The 22,142-nt window shown below is 38.6% G+C and overlaps 1 protein-coding gene across 1 annotated transcript; it reads right to left on the bottom strand.

The window, feature by feature from the left end:
- Positions 1-344: 344 nt before the first annotated feature.
- On the bottom strand, positions 345-21,450 carry LOC121949348 (ly6/PLAUR domain-containing protein 1-like). The gene is made up of 3 exons (XM_042495012.2): positions 21,246-21,450; positions 17,897-18,028; positions 345-2,374 (listed from the first exon to the last, which is right to left on the bottom strand). Exons 1-3 carry the CDS (start codon positions 21,292-21,294, stop codon positions 2,133-2,135), a joined length of 423 nt encoding a protein of 140 aa, XP_042350946.2. The 5' UTR covers positions 21,295-21,450; the 3' UTR covers positions 345-2,132.
- Between the last annotated feature and the right edge of the window lie 692 nt (positions 21,451-22,142).

Genomic DNA, 22,142 nt, shown 5'->3' with positions numbered 1-22,142 from the left:
GTCCATCTACATCTCATACCTTACCAATGGTCATGAGCTTTGGGGAGTAACCGAAAGAATGAGATTGTGGGTACAAGGAACAAAATTCATTTTCTTTGTAGGGTGGTGGGCTCAGCCTAAGGAGGAGCTCAGACATCCAGGGAAAACGTGTTATATATCTCATCTGACCTGGGAATGCCCTGGGATCCCCCAGGAGGAGCTGGAAAGAGTTGCTGGGGAGAGGGACATCTGCTCAGCCCGCTGTCCCCCTATCCAGCCCCAGATAAGCAATGGGTGGATCAATGAAAATGGATGGATGTTTGTTAGACCCCAAGGACACACAGACAAAACTCCACAGGGATATCTTTAAGATTTAGTCAACCATTGAAAAGCATTTAATACTGTATTACATTTTGATGAACAACCCCAACTTCTTTTGTTTGGCACATGACATTACATCTTGTTATAATATATCTGGCTCTGAAATAATCTGTCAAGGTATGTGGACTGATGCCTTACCATACAGCATATTCCCTGATCATAGGGAAGCAGCACATCTTAGGGATCAGACCTCTTTCTAAAACGTTGACCAAGTCCATCAGCAGTCACCAACATGTTGCCGCTCCAGATGCTCCTCACATTGCAAACTGTTCTGACTTCAGCCATTAGAAATACAATGATTTTGTAGTGAGAATATGTAGTTTGGAAAAGGGTTGTGTGTATTTAAACATGCTTTTGTAGTTTTATTTACAACATCTGTTATTGGACAGAAATGTCTGTTACAGAACTAGAGGAGGAAATTTTCAGAGTAAAAACTTCTAATTAAACTTTATAATAACTTTTAATCCACAGTATGTTACTGGCGTTTGTGGAGAGCTGTCAGTCTGACATGGCTATGCTTTATTTGTGAGGTGCTTTAGGGTCGTAGGTGTTACATGTTACATACATGTTTTTTCTCAACACATTCTCATCCCTCATTAAATATCGGCACCATTAGATCAGTGTACCAACATGTCTGCTAGGTACCCTCCTGTGTCTGTTTTCGACGATCCGGGACAGCGTGTCAATTTCTGCTTGTTATATGCACTGTGTCTTTTCAAAATATACATGTTTTTACTACACTTTGTTTTTAAGGTTTTTTCGAGCATATGGTTAGGTGTAGGAGAGAAACCCCATCTTGAACTGTCTTAAAATGTGTATAGGAAACAAACAGTGGGTTCCTGGCTGAAAGTCAAGAGTTTTTTGGACCCATCCACCTCCCCTGCTGCTCTCCCCATATAGACTTTCTCAACGCTGCTTGATCTGTATCAAACCAAAGCGAAAGGTGCCTTGCTGCGTCCGTGTCTGATGCAAATGTCCATTGACAAAGCACCAGTATTTGACGAGTTTGGTTCTTGCCTACTGCCTTTAAATGTGACACACCCGTGTGTATCATCCCGCGGTAAAAGGTGCCTCTTTGTGTCACTGTCAGAAGCTGACCAAACATCACTGACAAAATGGCGGTATTTACAAAGTAGGAAGTGAGAGCAGGCTTGTTTTTTATCATCCTATGCCTTATTTTGACTGCAAATTTGCATTACAGAATGATATCCTTCATACATATCATATATTGTCTTTTTCCAGAACACCAATACAACAAGATTGCTGATTGTTCCTAAGTAATGGTATTGATTTAGAATTGATTGCTATTTCAACAGTCAGGAGGAGCATTAAATCAGTAGATAACTGAAAAGTTATTTATCCTGGAGGGCTTTCCCAAAGACTTAGAAAATGAATAATGAATTGCAACATACTTTCTTTCCTGTGATATGTCTTATTCGACCTTCGTTCTTTAAGTAAATAAAGGCAGATGTGACTGAGCCACCTGCTGCCCAACAAAATAGCCAGAAGCTGTTTCATGCACAGCACTGTCCTCCACCTCTCCTTACCCAGCTGTCCTTGTAACTGCATCATGATCATATTTGTGGAATGACATGCAATGATACATTTTCTCAATTTGACCTGTGGAGGCAAGCTGCAACTGAAAGGAAGTCAACAAATACTGTACAAAGCTTCCACACGCCTCAAAGAATATGCATGTAAAAGTATATATTCTTCAGTTCATACAGTTCCAGTTATCTCACACACATGTTAATTTAGTGTGTGAAGGTCTGTCAGCACAGGGTGGAGGACAGCAGGAGGAGGATGCAGAGAGAAAACGCAGAGAGCTGTTGCATGGTCAGGGTGATGGCGGACGACGGTTGGGGACGTTTCTTCTGCCGTGGTCCGTTACACAGCGGTGTGTTACAGCAGGTGATGCACACAGAGTTGAGCTTGCCGGTACAGAACTGCTGGTAGCCAGAAGAAGCGATGAGACAGGCTCCCGACGAGGCGCAGGACTTGCGGTAGTGTATGCCTGGAAAATGGACAGAAAGGGATGCATTAGGTTGGTAATGAGAGAATTACAGGTTGTGAAAAAGAGAGAGAACGAAGACAGAAAGTGTGAGATGGAGGCATGTAATTATGGATAAATAGGATGTACTCTTTTATCAAGGGGAACCCAGCGTAAAGGGAAACATCTCTGTATAATTGGCTTAATGCAGTCATAACACTTAGCTCTCCTCTGTGTCTCGAAAAGATTTGCATAAAACTGTCATAGTGTCTGATATAATTAGTCCAGACAGCCTTTCTTACTTTTTAACCAGTGCTTTTAGTGGATGTGCTTTCTCTTCTCACTGTCTTTGTAAATATCCAGAAGAACTTTATAGAGGCAGAGTATTCTCATAGCAGGGATAGTGCGATATCCTACGAAAATGTAGGCACAACAGTTCGTATGACATCCTACGAATTAGCACCCCACAAATGACATTATATCTTGAACCTGCAGCTACAGAAAGTATGTTTAGGCAATAAAAGTTACTGGGGTTAGGTTTAGGACAAGTAACATGGCGAGGCTGTAACTCACAATAGGCAGGTTTCTAATAAGCCTCAAATTGCGCAAATTGAAATTGCAAATATAAAATACATCTAACAGAAACTTAAGGATTTCTGGGATTTTAGCATGTTTCTGGGACTCAAAGGACATTTTTAGGATTTTGGGACATTTCTAGGATATTAGGACGTCTCTAAGATTTTAGAACATTTCTAGGATGTTAGGACTTTTCCAGGGTTTTAGGACATTGTGACGATTTAGGTATGTTTCAAGGATTTTAGAACATTTCTAGAATTTTATGTCTGTACATTTGTTACATAACTGTATGGTAAGAATGTAACATTATTCCTGGGGCATTAATTTGTATATCATGCCAAACATTTTTTGTAGTATATTATATGACCTGTTCTGTGAGAATACACTGAGAACTTCATTTTCACTACTGATTGCATTTATTTGCATTTGCAGTCTGCTCTTTAGTAACCCGTCTTAATCTTTTATATCATCCATGTTTCAGCACCTACCTAGCTATTCATTAATGACCACATAGTTCATATTCATTTGTGAACCTCTGGTAAGATCATTTATTGTACACCCATGAAAACCTGGGTGCAAAGTTTTTTGTGGATAAATATTTTACTACTTAAAAGTCCCTCCCCTCCAGCCCACACAAAGTGAATGTGAAGGTTCTGTGTAGTTTGGTTCACAAAGAATCACAAAAACACTCTAAAACTATATTTAGGTCCATTTACAGTGACTGCATTCAATTTTCAAAGCTCCTCTGAAAAGCATCGGTCTCAGAAAAGTTGACTTATCTCCACCAGCTTTAATCCACATCACAATGAGGTTTGGTGAGGGAGACGGGGAATTACAGACACCCTCAGCTGTGACCATTTCAAGTGGTATTTTTTCTTTTTTATTTTGCACCATATAGCATTGGTGTCTATGAATGGCTTATTGGAACAAGTTGTTTGCAAGATTAGTGGACAGAAGCGGTAACATTTGGCTGACATTTAGTTTCAGATTCAGATATGAATACATGAACTTCCAATAACCCTTGTAATGTGTCACTCCTCCCTCCACCCGAGTGCAACAGATACAGGCGTCGTAACACCCTAAGTACTGCATGCTCATTTAAATTGTGCATCCTCCCATGGCTTATATACTCCAAATATCAGTGGAGGTCCCAGAAGTTGTTGAATAATCCACTGGAAACACAGTGTGAAATGTTGCAAAGCTCTGGGAGGAAATGTCTCGTCTTTCTCACAAAGCCCGGAGAATGAAATCTGACTCACACTGTGTTTTTATGTCTAATTTTAGCTGTCACACTTTTAAAGGATAGCAGACACTTCTAAGCATCTCTGTATTTTTCCACTCAAACCCTAAAATGACTGTTGATGTGGTGAATTCACAAAGAAATCTGGGGGACAAATATGTGGAATATCTCAAAGTAAGAAAATCCCATGGTCATAAACGGGTACATAATCTGTTGGTTTTTATCTGGAGCAGTAATTGGAAAATAGCAAGAGCCGATAACACGGGCAGTCAGTGGAAAATGAGGTGCAGTAAAAGTGGGAAGTGTCAGAGACTGAGAATACAGATTTGATGGCTTTTCTCACCTCAAACAATCACTTACCATGAGATCATATTTCTTCAGCTTTTTCATACCATGAAGAGTTTTTCAGTGAGTGGACTTCAGGTTTTATTATTTTACAGACCTCTTCAGATTTTCACAGTGTTGTTTGTTGTGAATAATGTGGTGAGTGAGTGGCTGACATCAGACACTCTTTCTATCTTCAGCTCTACAGACAATTCAACTATTTACAGTGCAGACACTTCAGCTATCTCTGGCTTTTTTACACATCAAATAATATTTCAACCTCTTTCAGCCCTCTACATATACACCTCACATTTTACTCTTCAGCTGACAGGGAGTGATGTCAGCTTGCTTTTGATAGCCCTAACTGGTAAGGTTTTAAACAAGCGAAATGATGTGAAATACAAAAGGTGCTTTCTTATCAGTCCAGCACTCCATCGACTCAGTGAGCTTTAGCAGAGCATTTTGAAGCGCTATCCAGTAAGCGGTGGTGACATTTGAATATTTTGCGTTCATAATGTCTTGCTTTTTGTTTTATTTTTTGTTGGTTTTGCTGACAAGCGGCTTAGCCTGTGTAAGCATTTGGAAACATGATGTCCAATATCAATGTCCTGCAGCTCTGACCTGTACACCTGCCGCTAGCTGAGTGCACTACTCATTCAGTGATTACTGCTGCAAACACCAAAACCCTTTCGCACTTGTTAACTATGTTAGCACCACTCATTGTGGGGCGGCTGTGGCTCAGAGGTAGAGTGGGTCGTCATCTAATCGAACGGGAGTGACCTTTAGTGTCAAGGTTCTGACCTCCTGTCATGAAGAGTCGAGTAAAAATGGCAGAAATACATTAGTAAAAAGAATTACCGCCTCACAGTTTTATGCTTCTGCTAACCAGTCAAATTGCACTTACAGTTTACATCTACGTCTGTGAAAACATTGATGCTTGGCACACATCTTCCCCCCACCAGCACAGAAGATCTCTGCAATCAGCACAGTTTTAAGATTAGTAAGTTATGATGGGCGGTTGTGGCTCGGAAGATCAGCAGTTCAATCCCCGACTCCTCCAGGCAAAATATTGAAGAATCCTTGGGCAAGATACTGAACCCCAAATTTCTCCCGATGCTGCGTCATCGGAGTGTGAGTGTGTATGAATGATTACTGAGTAGCAGGTGGCACCTTGTATGGTAGCCTTGGCCACCAGTGTGTGAGTGTACGTGTGAATGGGTGAATGTGACATCGAGTGTGAGAAAAGACTAGAAAAGCACTATATAAGTACAGACCATTTACCATTTACTATTGTGCTGACGCTGCTATCGGTGCTAACCATGCTAACAGAGCTAACAGTGATATCAGTGATATGAACATAATTAACAATGCTAAGGTGGTTTTGAGGCTCAAAATTAAGCAGCTTACTATGGGGCAACCTTGTGGGCACAATATTCATCATGGGTAATTAGAGGTGAGCAGTGATGCCAACTAACTCCCACCTCAATGATGATGTGCAGTATAGAGCAGCAGCTGCAAACTCACCAGTGCAGCATGAATACCATTTATATTTGTTTGTGGTACAGCATAACTGTTGACATCCCAAACTTAAAATGACATTTTAACAGTTAACACTGCCGACACTTTCTTCTCTCACTCTTTAAAGGTATGTTCAGTTCTTTAAGAGCTTACATACAAAGTGAAACTGCTTACAGGGCTTAAAATTAAAATGTGTTTAGCTCTTACACTCAAAAAAGACACTGTATTTGCACCTGCATGTTTTTGCAAACTTACTTAAAAAGTACAGTTTAAAGTTTGCTTTAGTTGGAGCAGATGTTATTAGGCTTTCTCTAAATCCCCTTCATGTGTTTTTGTTGTTCTAAAACAAAAACATTTTTTGCAGTATTATAGCCATATTGCAAAAGTGCACAACATATGAAGTGAGAAACACAAACATATTCTTTTCTAATAAACTTTGCAGTGATATAAGTGTTTTAAGATATACCGTGATGTTGAAGTTGATCATCATACAGTTTACATTAGCTTATCTATGATACTGGGGGAAAAGGAATTGGATGGAAAATCTCACCTTTATTTTAATATTTTCTAAAGGGAGACTTTTTATACATACTTCATTTACAAAAAAGGTTTTTAATTATATTAAAAAAAAACATTTGTTTAATCAAAATTATCCCTTTTATTTTCATTCCTTTAAGCATTATTCTGACTGAAAATATTAATATTTCTATAACACCATGACAGTTATTGCACTATTGCACTGTTGCAACCCTTATCAGTTATCAATGAATATCTCCCATCTAAAATCGGTATCAGTGTCAAAAATCCCATGACGGTCAGGCACTAATTAGAGTAAATCCATCTACTGATAGCCAACTTTACACTTTGATTGACATTACCATTTAAATAACAAAATATGTATGATTGCTTCAAGACTTAAAAACTGGGAATTATGTAATATTATTGTGGGCTGCTGTGGGTGTGTGTTCAACAATACAATTTTCAGTGACTAGTTTCCACACAAACTCCTCCAAAGGGCATACACTAAAGATAACAATGTAAAGTGAAACATTACTTTCCCGGCACATCCACAAATAGACTGCAGCTGTCCCGGCAGATAAATGTGTCAGTACAGTGCAGCACTTCGAATACAATGCTAAATCTGTGAGACGGAGCTCAGGCAATACCTCACCCCTGCTGTTATTGAATCACTGTAGCTGAGCTCTCATACAGCATGCAACATATTTATTTTGGTCACTGCAGGTTTTCCAACATGGAAAAGTTGAGGAGACAAAGTCCATTAGTATCTATTATTTATTATTATCAACTGCAAAACTTCTCAGTTAGTAATTATGCTGTTAATGTTTCTAATATTTGATCCACAGCCTGACATTTTGCACTGCCAGTAGAGCTGTTCTTATTGAAATTCAGGACAAATGCACACAAACGTCACTCTGGCACTCTGAGTGATTACTTTCCATATGTACCAATTATGAGCATGGAGAGTATATGCAGCGCTGTGCAGCATTTATTGAGCAAATATCATCAGATTGAATCTCAGACAGCACAACAAGGAAAACACAACTTTGAAAGCGCTTAGGGGGGATTTCCTTTAATTTGTGCGTGGGAATTCTCAGATTCAGCACTTGAATCTAAATTACACCACTGAGTTAATTTATGGGGAAAAGGGTGAGATTTCTTATCAATTTCGGAGTGCTGAAGGAACTTTAGTCTAATGAGAATCAGCACGGTCCGTTGCACAGAGAAGAGTGAGCAGTCCAATATGTCCAAAAGTGTGGAGAACCTTTGATTGATCTCCTAAATTCGATTTTAACCAAATTAATCAAACAATCTCTGACAAATTAATCAAACACTCTCTGTTCTGTGGTTTTGAGAAAAGGAAACAATAGTATAAAGGCAGGCATTCTGTTTGTAATAGTTATTATATACAGTAGTAATCTAATGCTTTAAATAACAGTAGAAACTAGAGACCATCTTGCAATCAAGAATACCGTTAACAGGTCCTAAAACCCATAAAAAACGTGCATTTCAGCACCTCGGCTTCCCTCGTCTCAGTCAGTGGGTTTTTGGCTAGATGCCGTGGATAAGGTCTGTGGTTCACACAAGCTAAGAGAGTTTCACGTTTTATTCTATGACATAAAATACATCAATAAATACTCCACTGTGATCTTTGAAGCTTTAATGCGTCTTAGAAAGTCGCTAAATGGCTTAATGGAAACCTGCCTATTTTGAGTTACAGCCTCACCATGTTACTTGTCCTAAACCTAACCATAGTAACTTTTATTGCCTAAACATACTTTCTGTAACTGTAGGTTCAAGATACGATGTCATTTGTGGGGCGCTAATTCGTAGGATGTCATATTAGACTGCAACTGTAGTGTAGTTCATTCATAATGTTACGATGAAAAAAAGAAACAAAGATTTGTTTTAAGCCTTTGAAACCTGCATCGACAATCGTTCTCTTGTGCTGCATTCAGAAGCATTGAAACCTCTGAAACATCAGCAGATTGGTTTGATTTCTTTGGAAAATGTAGGGGAAAAGACGATGAGAAACTTGGCAAGAAATGTCCCCCCAAAATGCAAGAAATTTGTAGATGAAAATGAGAAAGAGAGAATCATTAGAATAAAAAGAAACAAACAAAGGGATTAAAGATAGTTACAATTATCATTATTATACATTTAAAATTATATGACCGAAAGAAAATATGAAAAAAAGATATAATTTATTGGATCATTATTTTCATTTTTGTTCAAATTTTTTCAGGTCATTTTCCTTTGTATCTTTGGTTTTTCTTTTGGAAAATCTCTTGTAAGTTTCTACTCATTTTTTGCTTGTTAGTGGGTCATTTCTTGTCACTTCTCAGGTTTTAAAGTGTTAACTTAAAAAAGTTAATGTCTAGCCTGCCTTAAATTAATTAATTTGACTGAATTTGAGAAGACAAATTGAATCATTTCAAAGTCACATCGCTTTGTCGTCTCAAATTCAGTAAACTTAAAATTCTGAGGCAGCTTCTGTTGGCAGACTGTTGTCTTGTGACTGCATCTTGCATGGTTGCTATGTTATTGCGTTGACAAAATCTGTCTACAGACGAACAGAGGGACATATAAATAACACAAAGACACTTGGCAAAATACTCAAAACAGCTTCTGTGATAGGCTAAAGGTGTCACTGGGACCACATTTTGCCCTGATGACACCCACACACTCACAAGTTGAAACAATACCAGCCATCACAACGTTGCAGCTGGTCGCCATAACTTATTCAACACACAGTTCTTTGGTATCTATGCCTTTTAAAAAACTTTTCTTTTTTGGCATTATGTGAAACAGTAACCAGACTGCCCTTAACACATGAAAAAAATCACATTTCTTGGATGGAGCGTTGTATCCCTACAGTGTGTGCGACATGTATCAGTCTGCTCTGTGATCTTTATGATCCATCTAAATCAAACTTGACTAAGCAGTGAAACTAGACAGCGGTTGTTATATGAGACAACATACAGATAAATGGTCAGTTGGGACAATTTTGGGCAATAAAAGCCACAAATTTCACAAAATAAAAGTTATCAAGATGTGAGCACTTGTGAATGCATTAACTTGTGATTTCCTGTATTACCTATATGTAGCCAGGATGGTCACCAGATATCAAACTGTTTTTCAAGACAGTTCAGGATACACAAACCCAAAGGGAAACACAGGAAAACTTTAATTGCACTTAATTATGTGAAGTATCCACATATGGAAATTACTGGGAAAAATTCTAGGTGCAGTTACAAATTTCAGATCAGATTTTGCCCAGTACCGACTCTTCTGACGCAAATTGCTCAGCTCATTTGAAATTTCCTCCAGCTAACGGAAAATCACGTTCACAAAGTTTACTCCAAAAGACTAAATGATGTAGCACAGCTAAGAGGTACAATATTCAATTTTGGACTCTGTGCTCATAACTTTATCTGCTGAAATGAGTGATTCCTTTGAATTTTATTCTTTTTGTTGCAATATTTTGTGATCTTAAACACTGGTGTGATTGGGCCTGTATTAAAGGAACAGTAAAACATTCCTTTTCCAATTATATATGTATATATATATATATATATATATATATATATATATATATATATATATATGTTAGCCAATGTTGTAGAAACATTCCCTGCAAGCTGGGAGCACGCTTAAATGTTAAGAAAAAATCAGTGAAACAAAGCTTTTCAGTGCACATACACACACACACACACACACACACACACACACACACAGACACACACACACACAGACACACACACACACACACACACACACACACACACACAGAGTTCAGTTTAGTGGAAGAACTATGACGCATGATGAAGCATCCAGAGCAAACTGAAGTCCATGAAACACTTTGCATAAACCCAGCTGTCACACAATCACACAATGACACAAACTTCAGCAGTCATGCACAGTCACATTATTTAACCAAAATGAATGTAAACTACTGTGACTAACCACACTCTCATTTCCTTTTTCCCGATACAGTAAATTAACTTTTGTGAATTGCAAAAGCTAATTTAGATAAGCCATGAAATCAGGAGTGCAGTCACCGCTTGTCTCAATCCTGCTCTGTCTTCTGTGGTCTCTTAAAGTGTTTAACATGAAGATCGTGACCCGCGCAGTCAGTCCTGCACCGGCTGGGACAAAGTTGAGTGAAGTAGTGCGCTCGAGAGCACAGATTCCTCAACATCTAAGGTTTCCTACTACTTAGGGAAAGTGGGATTTACAACTTTTTAAGTCTTTTTAATGCCACTTGGAATAGAATGAAAGACCAATTTTACAGCAGCCAATACAGAAGGAAAAAAAACATGAACCGACATCTATTATTTGAGGTTAGAGGTAATATTTTATTTTTCAAATACATTTTGCAAAAAGATGATGTTTTTGGTGTTAATACAAGAGACGTGTTTTAATTTTTTTTTTTTTTAGTTACCCCTTATTTGAGCTTTTGCAGTGCAATGTCAGAGAAAAACAGTCAACAACAACAACAACAACAAAAAAAAAATCAAACAAACTGCGTCCCATGTCTGAGCATTTTTAAGACTTTTGAAGGACAAATTTAAGACATTTTAATGCCAATTAAGGCCTTACAATCAGATTAATGGATTTAATGCCTTTTAAGACTTTGGAATCCACAGGAACCCAGTGATGAGTTACAGCAGTTTCTGCTGGTGAAATTAAGCTTCACTTTCCTCAAATTCATAATGGTAAAAACTACTTTAAGCTTCTATTTATCAGCTTTCATCAGGTTCGTCTGCAAAACCTGCTGATTTATGACACATCAACCTCTGTTGTGATTGTGTTGATTTTCGACTCTCTTTGAGAGCAATCCAAGGCTAATCATTACACTAAGCTACTTGTCTTGTCATCTCTGCTCTGCTTAGTGCGCTCTGTGGACACTGTGATAATTTTACATTTTCACTGTGGAGATAAACAGTGGGAGAGGCTGAGCAGTGACAGACAGTAACTGTGACATATTCATCTGTGTGACATTAAACATTTACTTTGAGGCACTTTCAGGAGCTGCAGTTGGCTCTGTACAGTATCATAAAGATGTCAGTTAGCATTGCTCTTGATGCTCGAGGAGTTAGAGTACTCTGTTTACTGTTAACTGTTCAGTCTTATTAGTGTTTCATGTTGTAATAAAATACAGCCTATAATCTCTGATGTTGCTGCTGTAACAGCACGATACATGAAAACTGCCAAAACTGGGGTTACACCTTCTTTGGACAACAGATCATCACTCTTGATCAATCAGTTGATCTGGCTCTGCGCACAAATTGCGCTTTTCAAAATCATATACGATGTGTGTGTGTGATGTATATATGATGCTCCCAATCAAATGGGGAAAAGAATGTAAAAACATTAAAAGGCAGGGCCGACTGAAGCAATGAATTTATCTAAAGCCCCCGACACCCCAACCGGTCAGTATTGGTCCAACATCTGTCCTTATTCCTCAGGTGTGTCCTGCACTATTGGCCCTTGTTGACCCTTGGCTGTTTTTCAACATATTCAGCATATTGAATCAATGTCAGAAACGGCACAGCCCGTTAGTGAATAAAATCACTCTGATTGGCCGTTTAACTCAGCACACAAAAAGAGAAACTGAAATGAGGAGAGCAAACAAAGAGCTGAAGTCAAAAGGCCATGCCATCAAATGAACTTTATATATAAGGTGCGGATATTTTTCTTTGGTCATTGAGCTCTGTAGCAGAAATGCTTCCTGATGGTTGTGTGGTTGTTAACTGGTGCACAGTGGATTTGTTTTGTTCTTTCCACATTGGATTGTGCTGGTAATGTGCTAACTTGCTAACTAGCGTCATGATGGTCATCTGGTTTTCCTTTGCAACTGGCGATGAGAGTTGACCGCCGTTTGCTGGTATAAACTCTCTTGCAAAACCATATGTGCTGGTGAGTTTCAAGGCTCAAGGTTCAAGGTTTCTTTATTTGTAACCAAGGGAAATTCAGCAACCCTAAACAAGACATCACAGCCATACAGATTTAAAAGACATTAAGAAGTCTTTGCAATGTGTTTTGTTGCCATTAATTCATTGATGTCAGTTTGGTATGTCTGGACTTTCAGTGAAGAAGGTGTGTATTGTCAGAGAAGCGGTTCCTCGGCACAATACACATTTGTTTTTGGGATGGCTTTCAGTCCTATAGGACATTTTTCAGATTGTTGGGGTCTGGAATGATGATCTGTCAGAAAGATGGCACCCTGCACAGTTGGGTTATAATTCTCTGTCGGCTCATCAAAACAAGAGACCCCTTTCATATTGCACACTGTCATTTTAATCTATTGTTAAAATAAAAACACTGATTAGTGCAGCTTTGAAATATTATTCTAAAAATGTATTACATCTTTGTGGGTAATATTTTATACATTATTTAGCGAAAGATTCCAATCCCATGCTTTTTGGGTGTAGGTCATTACATTAATTGAGTCATCAACTCTTGGAAATTGCATCTGAGAAATTGAAGGGTGGTCAATTTTATACCCCTCATCACAGTGCATCTCTCTCATTGAAATGAAAGGCAGCCAGCTGGCGCGTGGCAATCATCTGTCCTTTACAGACAGCGGCAGAGGAACAGTCCTCAGCAAGGTAAAAGCACACTTTTAACATTTCAAGACATAATCAGAGGGGAATGATGATAATGACAGGCATATGGGCTTGGATAGGAAGCCAGACTTGTCTCATGCTACCCAGCTGAAAAATGGACATCATCTGAGTGGACCTTGTGTGTGTGTGTGTGTGTGTGTGTGTGTGTGTGTGTGTGTGTGTGTGTGTGTGTGTGTGTGTGTGTGTGTGTGTGTGTGTGCGCGCGCGCTCTTGGTGGTTTGACAGAGAATTTTCATTCCTTGAAGTTGTGCCAGCCAGCCTCTGTCCCAGCTGGAGAGCTCGGTTGTAGCAGCAAACGCAGGTGGACTGTATAACGCCCTCTAGATACAGAAACGCTAATCTTTGAGAGAAAATAGCCCAATTGTGGACGTACGTTAGCCCTTCAGCGTCCCTCACATCTGCATTATAGAGCTGCGTGCAAAGTGACAGGCTCATAGAGGCAATCACGGGGCAAGTATACTTGGTCAGAATCAAACTGATTTTTATTCTTATCACTTAAGCACATTGCACAGAGGTGGCAGTGCAATTGTGGATGTATCTATTGCATTTCAAATAGCGATAAGGTGGGTTCAGTTGAATTTCTAAGCTCTCCTTTTCATGCAGAGCAGCAATAATGATAACACTGGGAGATAAAGGCTGGGACGTACATGACCATTCATGCAGAAATTTTCTTATTAAAGAACTGTCGACTCTATAGTGCCATGCGCCTGCCCTTTGGATTGGGAACCGCATTTTTTTAAAGATAGGAGCTTATTGCTTTTGCTCATCAGCAGAAGAGAGAGGAGGAAAATGACCCCCCAGTTTTTGCCGGGTGTGAAAATGAAGTAGACCTGGGGCATGGGAGTGACCTTTAGTGTCAAGGTTCTGACCGCCTGCCGTGAAGAGTCGTGTAAAAACAGCAGAAACACATTACTAAAGAGAATTACCGCCTCACAGTTTTATGCTTCTGCTAACCAGTCAAATTGCACTTACAGTTTACATCCGTGTCTGTGAAAACGTGCATGCTTGGCACACATCTCCCCCCACCAGCACAGAAGATCTCTACAATCAGCACAGTTTCAAGATTAGTGTCACCAATTCAGTATCTGAACAAATGTTTCCCCTTCTGTCACTGAGTTAGGATGGGCGGCTGTGGCTCGGAAGGTCGGCGGTTCTATCCCCGGCTCCTCGAGTCAACATGTCAAAGTATCCTTGGGCAAAATACTGAACCCCAAATTGCTCCCGATGCTGCACTTTTGGAGTGTGAATGCATGTGATTGGTTACTGAGTAGCAGGTTGCACCTTGTACGGTAGCCTCAGCCATCAGTGTGTGAACGTGTGTGTCAATGTGCCATGTAGTGTAAAAGCGCTGTGAGTGGTGGGAAGACTGGAATAGCGCTATAAAAGTGCAGTCCATTTACCATGTTGAGTAATGGCCAGAAAGGTGTTTCTGCAAAATATTATGATGTCACAGTGATGTTGACCTTTGACCTTTTGGATATAAAATGTCATCATTTCATTTTACTCTGTTAGATAGTTGTGTGGAATTTGGTCATAATTAGCATAAGAATTCTTAAGTAATAGCCAAAAACATGTTTTGGGAGTTCACAGTGACCTTTGACCACCAAATTCTCATTTGCTCATTCTTGAGTCCAAATGGATGTTTGTGCCAAATATGAGGAAATTCTCCAGAGGTGTTCTTGAGACAACATGTTGACGAGAATGAGACAAATACAAGGTCATGGTGACCCTGACCTTTTCTATGACCACAAAAATCTTTTCATTCCATTAATTAATTCAAAAGGACATTTTTGCCAAAACCAAATTTCAAGTAAATCTTTATTAACACAAATATTTGTGACATTGATGTCAGTTACGACAGAATAAAAAACCCAAAGGCAAAAGCTAAAAACAAAGACTCTTTGGGTGCACATACATTTTTACATCCTTGAGGATGTAAAACACAATTCCTCCAGCCATGTAAATGCAGCATTTCACTGCAAACCCCATGAAAGGTTAAATAACCAATACTTAAAAGTCTGTAACACTAATCGGAGCAGAGTGTCAGATGTGCATTGTCAGATGGGAATTGATTCTAACCTGCAGACACAAAGTTTACTAATCTTTACTAAATAAGGTGCAATTGTGTGCATAAAACAAAAGCAATGTGATTAAATTGATGTAGCAGCTGCAGAAATGTAAAACAGAGCTGATAAAATCTCAGCTGCCTTCGGCTGATATCAAAATATATTTTCAGGTAGGACCACATCAGGTTAAGGATGTTGTCCATTTCACTGTAAAATGTGGCTCTAGGTCCATAAACATGTTTAGTGTATTTTTTTAATACTCTAAGGTTTTAATGGTACTTAAAAGTGGTTATAACTGCACAGTAATCACTGTACCATATGTGCACTAAATGTTTTACCATGAGGACTGAAGTTATGGCCTTGTAAAGCATTCCAAATATTTTAGACAGCCCAACATGAACCAAACGCCACAGGTGGATCATTAACTTCCCACAGCCAGACATTCATTGTGTGAAACATTGTCCTTTGCAATTAAAGGTCAAAGACATCAACAAATAGGCCAAAGCACATCGATGAAAGGTTTTTTTCCATCGATACAGTTGGGTTATGGTTGTCTTTTCATGTTGCAGAGCCTGACAGATACTAGAGTGTGGAGGCCTATGTCAATATCCATTTTTTCAAAAATATGACTAATTTTCATTTTTTTAAGACAGTGTGGGTCTAGCCTAGCCTGTATAATGGGCACAGCTACCAAGACGTCACCCATTGGTTTTTGGACTGTCGTTTTGAAGCCTTGAGCGTCTTGGCCATCACCATCTTGGAGATTTTTGTACTATTGTGATGGCTTCATTTTTCAGCCATGGAGGTTGCTTTGTGGGCTTTAATTATTGGAGAGGGGTGGCAGAGGTGTGACTTTTTTTATTTAAAATAAATATAAAATACTACCTTTTACAGTTGTATGTCCCTCACCCAAGCCAAAATTAAATACACAAGTCCCTCCTCAATGCTTCCCTTTTTTTAAATGTCTGACCCGTTTTGCAGGATCCCCCCCGATAAGTAAATAATAATAATATAATAATAATAATAATAATAATAATAATAATAATAATAATAATAATAATAATAATAATAATAATAATAATAATAATAATTAACAGTCCCTAACCATTGAGGGAGGCCGGTGCAGTCACCAGGAGCACATGCAGAAGGCCAAGTCCAAGTCCAGTTACAGTCTGGCTAACAAGACGGAGAAAATCGACTTCCAATCAAACTATCTGGGTGTGGTAGTTTGCGAAATTTGATTTAACCATGTTAAATGTATTTTAAAAGGCATTTCCAGTCATCTACAAAACTATTCTTAACAATTTTAGTGCTAATTTTAAATTTTCATTTTCTTTCCTTTTTTATTTATTTTTTCTTCTTATTTTCAGATAATTTTGTTGTGACCCTTTTTATAAATGTCTTACTAATTTTTGGCCATGTCTTGTTAAGTTGCTCATTGCCTTCTGTCCATGTTTTGGAAAAAAAAATTAAAAAATTCACCCAGGTTTCAAAGGGTTTATCCATGTAAATAACATATTGGAATTCTTCATTTTGGAATTTTACCCCTTTAAGTATATGGCAGTAAAACATGGAGGAACCAGCCTGTAAAATAACCAAAAAGTGTAGGAATTTGTAGTATGTACTATTCTCCTCACTGATTACTAAAATTACTGAATTTATTTTAACAAATTTTAACAAAGAATTTGACTCCGGCTGTCCTCGGTGGGAGCTGATAATGGTTATAGTGATACACTGTTCCTGAATGTCATCAAACATGTCTTTGTCATCACTGTACTGCAGTTTCTTGTTGCTTATTGGTCTTCATATACGCAGATATCATCATATCTGTATCAAGCTGATATTGGCTGGATACATTTGCTGGACTTAAAGTTTCCAGAAAGTTCTGCACACACATTCAGGGACACACACCTGCCATTGTATGCACAGCGTGAGCTTATAGATTTTTTCCTCAGATGGAAATGGAATAGTTTATATCCATGACCACTACCTCAAATACTGACCCGCAGCTAAGACTTTCATCCCATCATGATACTTATGGCGCACTGAAGCGCTCGTCCCTGCTGACCTCAGATCAGTTTGATTTCTGCTTGCAGCAGAGAGCCCGGCCTCTGGCTGAGCGTGGCGGAGAGCTCTCCTTCTTTGTGTCGTCTTTACATTAAAGGATACTTCAAACACACCAGCAATACAAGCGCTTTGCTTGGCGTCATTTCAGATCATTCTTTTTTTTTTAGGAACATGACAATATTTCCTTTGATTCTGAAGATCTAACTGTCTGAGCACGACAATGCACATTGCACCCCGAGGCTGAGGCTGCACAGTACAAACAAACTAATCCTGCTCACGAACAACTAGATGGCGCTTGGAGAGAGCAACACTCAATAGTTCTCCACACACAGACATCACTCCTATTACTTCAGTTCTAAGCTATATTGATTTCATGCCAAAAATAAACAAAGAGCGCTCTTCAGATTCTGAATCAAGTCCCTCGATTCAAGGTTGAAATCCCAGATCAATATCACCACCAAAATCTAATCAGCTTTTCTTGGATTGAGGCCAATCCGTCCAGATTTGACTCTAAGTCTGTTCTGCTCTGAGATTTCCTGACAGACAGATAAACACAGTTATGACAGCAGAGAGGAGGACCGAGCTTTCCTCAGACGTGACTCACCATCATCCTTCACCAGAACCTCCTTCTGGCACATGTCCTGCACGTTCACCGTGCAGTTGACGATGAACTCTGGTGTGGAGCAGTCGTGTGTCATCTCCTCACACTGGTAGCACTGGATCTGCAGAGCCAGCCCTGTAGCACGCACGCATATGCAAAAACACACACACATGCGCGCGCACACACACACGCGCACACACACACCCCAAAGTCAATTATTACGTGTATTTGTGTGATATCATTCTTACCACGTTAACTGGCCTCCACCAACACATTTGCTCATTTTTTTCATTTACATATTTATTCATTTCCTAAAGGGAAATTCAGTTTGAGTTTGGTGAATAATCTGACTTTTGGTTTCTTGCACTCTGACCATCTCAAATTGATGTGACAGATTTGCTTAATTATTCAGCTGCATTTGAGTTGGTGGCGGTACATTTATTTTTGCAGCATCTTGTTGCAATGTTTCATCACATCTTGCTTTGAAAGTTGATATTTCACTATTTATACTGTAAAATAATTTATTTATAGTAAACTAGCTTTCTTTGGTGTTCTTCAAAATACTCATTCATCCAAAATAATAAATTCCATGAACCAATAGGTGTGGCTTTAGGTCATGATCACACTGACAGATCTGTCATTTTATTCTGACCACAGTTACACTTTAAATGTTTTAGATGCTAATGCAGCTCCCTGTTATCATATCTTAACCCTCATGGACTGTTTGGCCCATTTTACATGCTTTTTTTCTTCATTTATTGATAATTTTGACTGTATTCATACATATTACATTTTGACAAGACTGTGTACTTTTGTTTGATCTTGGAATTTCTAGCTCAGCTCCTGCAATGAGTCTAAAATACACTGTGGAAACAACAGTATTACATCTATATTGTTAAGTGCAAAACATTTTTAATCTCACAGTCATCAATGCATAAAAACATGCATTGTATTTAATTCTGGGTGTCATTCTGGGCTTTTGCCTTAGAATTTTTAATTTTTACTATTTCCCACCTATATGAAGAATATGGAGAAAATACATTCTATATCCACCAGGTGCACTCTCACAGTCAAAGTTGCTGCTGATCACTGACATATGCCAGGCTGTAAAAATACAACAATAAAAGTACAAAATATTCTAAAATCTTATCATGAAAATAATTAATTTCTGTGTTGTTGGTGGGTTTTTTTTTTTCATCTAAAAACATAGTGTCATCATGACAAAAAAACTGGGTTTAAAGGGTTAAAATTCTGAAAATTAATGAATATTAGATATTTATGATTAGGACTAATGTTAGAAAATAATATTAATGTGTACCACCTGATTTGAAAAGTATTAGTGTGAGTATTTGACACTGCACAAAAAATAAAATGTATAAAAATCAATGTTGCAGCTAATCACTGGCTAATCATATCCTAGGCTGTGATAATCAAAAAAGATCTATTTAGCATGTAGTTTATTGAAAATAATTTATTTTTTGGTGTTTTTTCATCTAAAAACATACCGGCATCATGAGAAAAACCTGCCATTTAAAGGATAAAAATTCTGAAAATTCCATTATTTGTGTATTTGTGTCCAAGCAAAAGTTTCAAAACCGATAATCAGGAGTGAAGTGTTGTAGTGAGGGTAAAGTGGGACTGATTAAAATAGGGCCCCAATGGGAGGGAGACAACTCCAAAGCCTTAAATGAAAAGTTTCGTTTTGTTTACATTTTTTTTATTTTTAAGTAATTTGTTCCAACACGAAGTGAAATGTACTGATTAAATCAGTAGAAAGACTAAACTTTGTATCAAAAAATAGTGGAACCTTTCTGAGGCCCCTAACACAACTTAAAGGTACAAAATGGTTCAGTCACTAGGATCCATCTCTAAATGCAGCTAGAGCCGAGTGAGTGACTGCTCATGCTGCTGGAGCAACATGGTATACTGTCATATCTTTCCCCAAAAAAGGAAATCAAAAAAAGAAAGAAATAAGACAAACTGACTTCATTGAATAAAAATCAAAAGGTGAGAAAGGCATGGATCAAGAGAGAAAGGGTGGGGTGCCCACAGAGGCTGCTCATGCATAGGGCTCAGAATTTGGTGCTACGCCCCTGTTGATAATAGTTCCTGTTCAATAAAAGGGACTTTTAAGACCATATTGAGGGTCATACATCAGAAATGAGAATGGATGTTGCATTTGTTGAATAATTAAGCACATGCTGGCATTGAAAAGGAAAGAGGATGAGGTATTATGCAAAAAAAGTTCTTTTTTGCTGTTGTAACGCTTTGCCTGCCAATGTAGTCCATAGAAATGCATTTAACAGCAGCCACAATTCATACAATACAATTCAGTCACATTTCACAGTAAAATATCTGAATCAGTGGTAGATGTTATGGTAAATATGGTCAGTTGTAGAAGGTAGATAATTGTAAGGTACTTAATCTTCAATTGAGTATTTACATGTTATCTTATCACATCACATTTCATAGTAAAATATTGTGATTTTTAATAAGCTTAAATGCTATCTTGTTAGATCAACTCCATGACAGCTTATGTAAAATAGTAAAATGTTTTGACATTTTGTTTAATGTTATCTTGTGACATCCACCCCATCATATTTCACATTAAATAATATAATTGCTGTTAAATGTTATCTTGTTACATCAACTCCATCACACTGAACAGTAAAATATTGCAATTTTAAGTAAAATCTTGTCCTGTGACATCAACTACATATTTCGCAGTAAAATATTGTAATTTTTTATTCCTCTACTTTAATCTGTAATGGACAATTGGGAGAAGGCTGATTTGGTACTCCTTCCCCCCTAAAAGGGTCGTTTTCCACCACAGCGCAAGACTGATAAAATAAATATCATCAGCTGACTTGACGGAAAGGAAAAGCTCCTCTCAACTCTGCCACTGCGATTACTGCGGAACATTATCGCGGAAGAATAAGAGGTCAAACTCATTGAGACATGTCACTGTTTTAAGTGGAGTCACATTTGTTCCTGTATTGATGATCAACTATCCTAATGGAAACTTCCCTGGATCGTTCCAGACGCACAGGAGCGCGTGCCAAGAGACTACAATTTCGTATGGATGTCAATTGTAAATGTGTAGCACCCGATATTTTAATTCAATCCAAATAGGAGCTTTCCATAAAAATAAGCCCGAATCAAAAATCTGCTCAATTTAAAAGCAAAGACTACGTTGGACCAGTGTGGATCGCTCCAAGTTGCGCGCATCTCCAAAAAAAAGAAAAAAAAGAAAAAGAAATACGCGTGTTTGGAAGTTTTGAAGCCAAACGACAGCATAAAAGTGGCGTTAAATGACGTGAAGTGTTGATAAATTCATCAAATGAATCCATACCTGAGCTGCAGAAGAACAGGAGCAAAGTTGAGACGGTGAACAGCCGCATGGTCCGCTTAGAGAGCCTCGGAGCAGGAACATGAGAGACGGATGTTCTCCGGGTCTGAGGCGCAGACACGCAGCAGCTGGCAGCCTGGCATGGTGAGCAGCAGCCTGACACCTCCTGCGATGCTTCACCTCTCTTATCCGCCGCTGACGCGCGCGCACGTGCACGACTGTATTGTATACCACGTGATCAAAAAGTCACTGTTTTGACAGCGATGCTGAGGAACGTCCAATATGCCTTATTTTCTGTAATATAATCATTATTACTATTTGCAATTTATATTACGCTGAAGCCCATCACATCTGTGGCTGCTGCAACAAACTGATTTCACCATTGTGATCAATAAAGTCCCATGAAGAGTCATAAAGAGGCTAACAGACAGGGGAAATGCTCATTTTGCGCTCTGCCACACTAAATCTGTCTGATAGAGCCAAATAACTCCAGAATCTTTATTTGCTTTATTTATAGCTCATCATTTTACAGAAATGAGACTATAAACTGACAGTGCAGATTTAGTGCTTTCACCTCCAAAGTCCTCAGAGTTTGAGTAATCTCAGGGCTGAAAATCACTTCATTACCATGCTTCAGTTTTATCTCTATCCAGCTTTGACCTCATATATCAAATCTATTAAAATAACGAGCAACTACCCACATTACTTTGTTATTTAAGTTTTATTATTCCTCTATGCCAGCGATAGCCATGGCCTACTCGTTCCTATCCCAACTCATCACATATTGCCCCTTTGCAGTGGATTTCTACGACGACATATTATGCTGTAGGTAACCTTCTGCGTCTGTTCTTTACATTTTGGGATGCTGCTACTGTGAGGTCAACAAATGCACATGGTGGG

Source organism: Plectropomus leopardus, chromosome 10, assembly GCF_026936395.1.
Source record: "Plectropomus leopardus strain MGB_pleo_1.0 chromosome 10, ASM2693639v1, whole genome shotgun sequence".
Classification (NCBI taxonomy): domain Eukaryota; kingdom Metazoa; phylum Chordata; class Actinopteri; order Perciformes; family Serranidae; genus Plectropomus; species Plectropomus leopardus.
This window is presented reverse-complemented; position numbering and strand designations above follow the sequence as displayed.

What these genes read in the sequence shown, in the direction of transcription:
- LOC121949348 (XM_042495012.2), bottom strand. Translation starts at nt 21,294, where the DNA reads ATGCGGCTGTTCACCGTCTCAACTTTGCTCCTGTTCTTCTGCAGCTCA. An exon ending in CCTGTTCTTCTGCAGCTCAG is followed by an intron (nt 18,029 to 21,245) that starts GTATGGATTCAT and finishes TGCGTGCTACAG; the next exon opens with GGCTGGCTCTGCAGATCCAG. An exon ending in GGTTCTGGTGAAGGATGATG is followed by an intron (nt 2,375 to 17,896) that starts GTGAGTCACGTC and finishes TCCATTTTCCAG; the next exon opens with GCATACACTACCGCAAGTCC.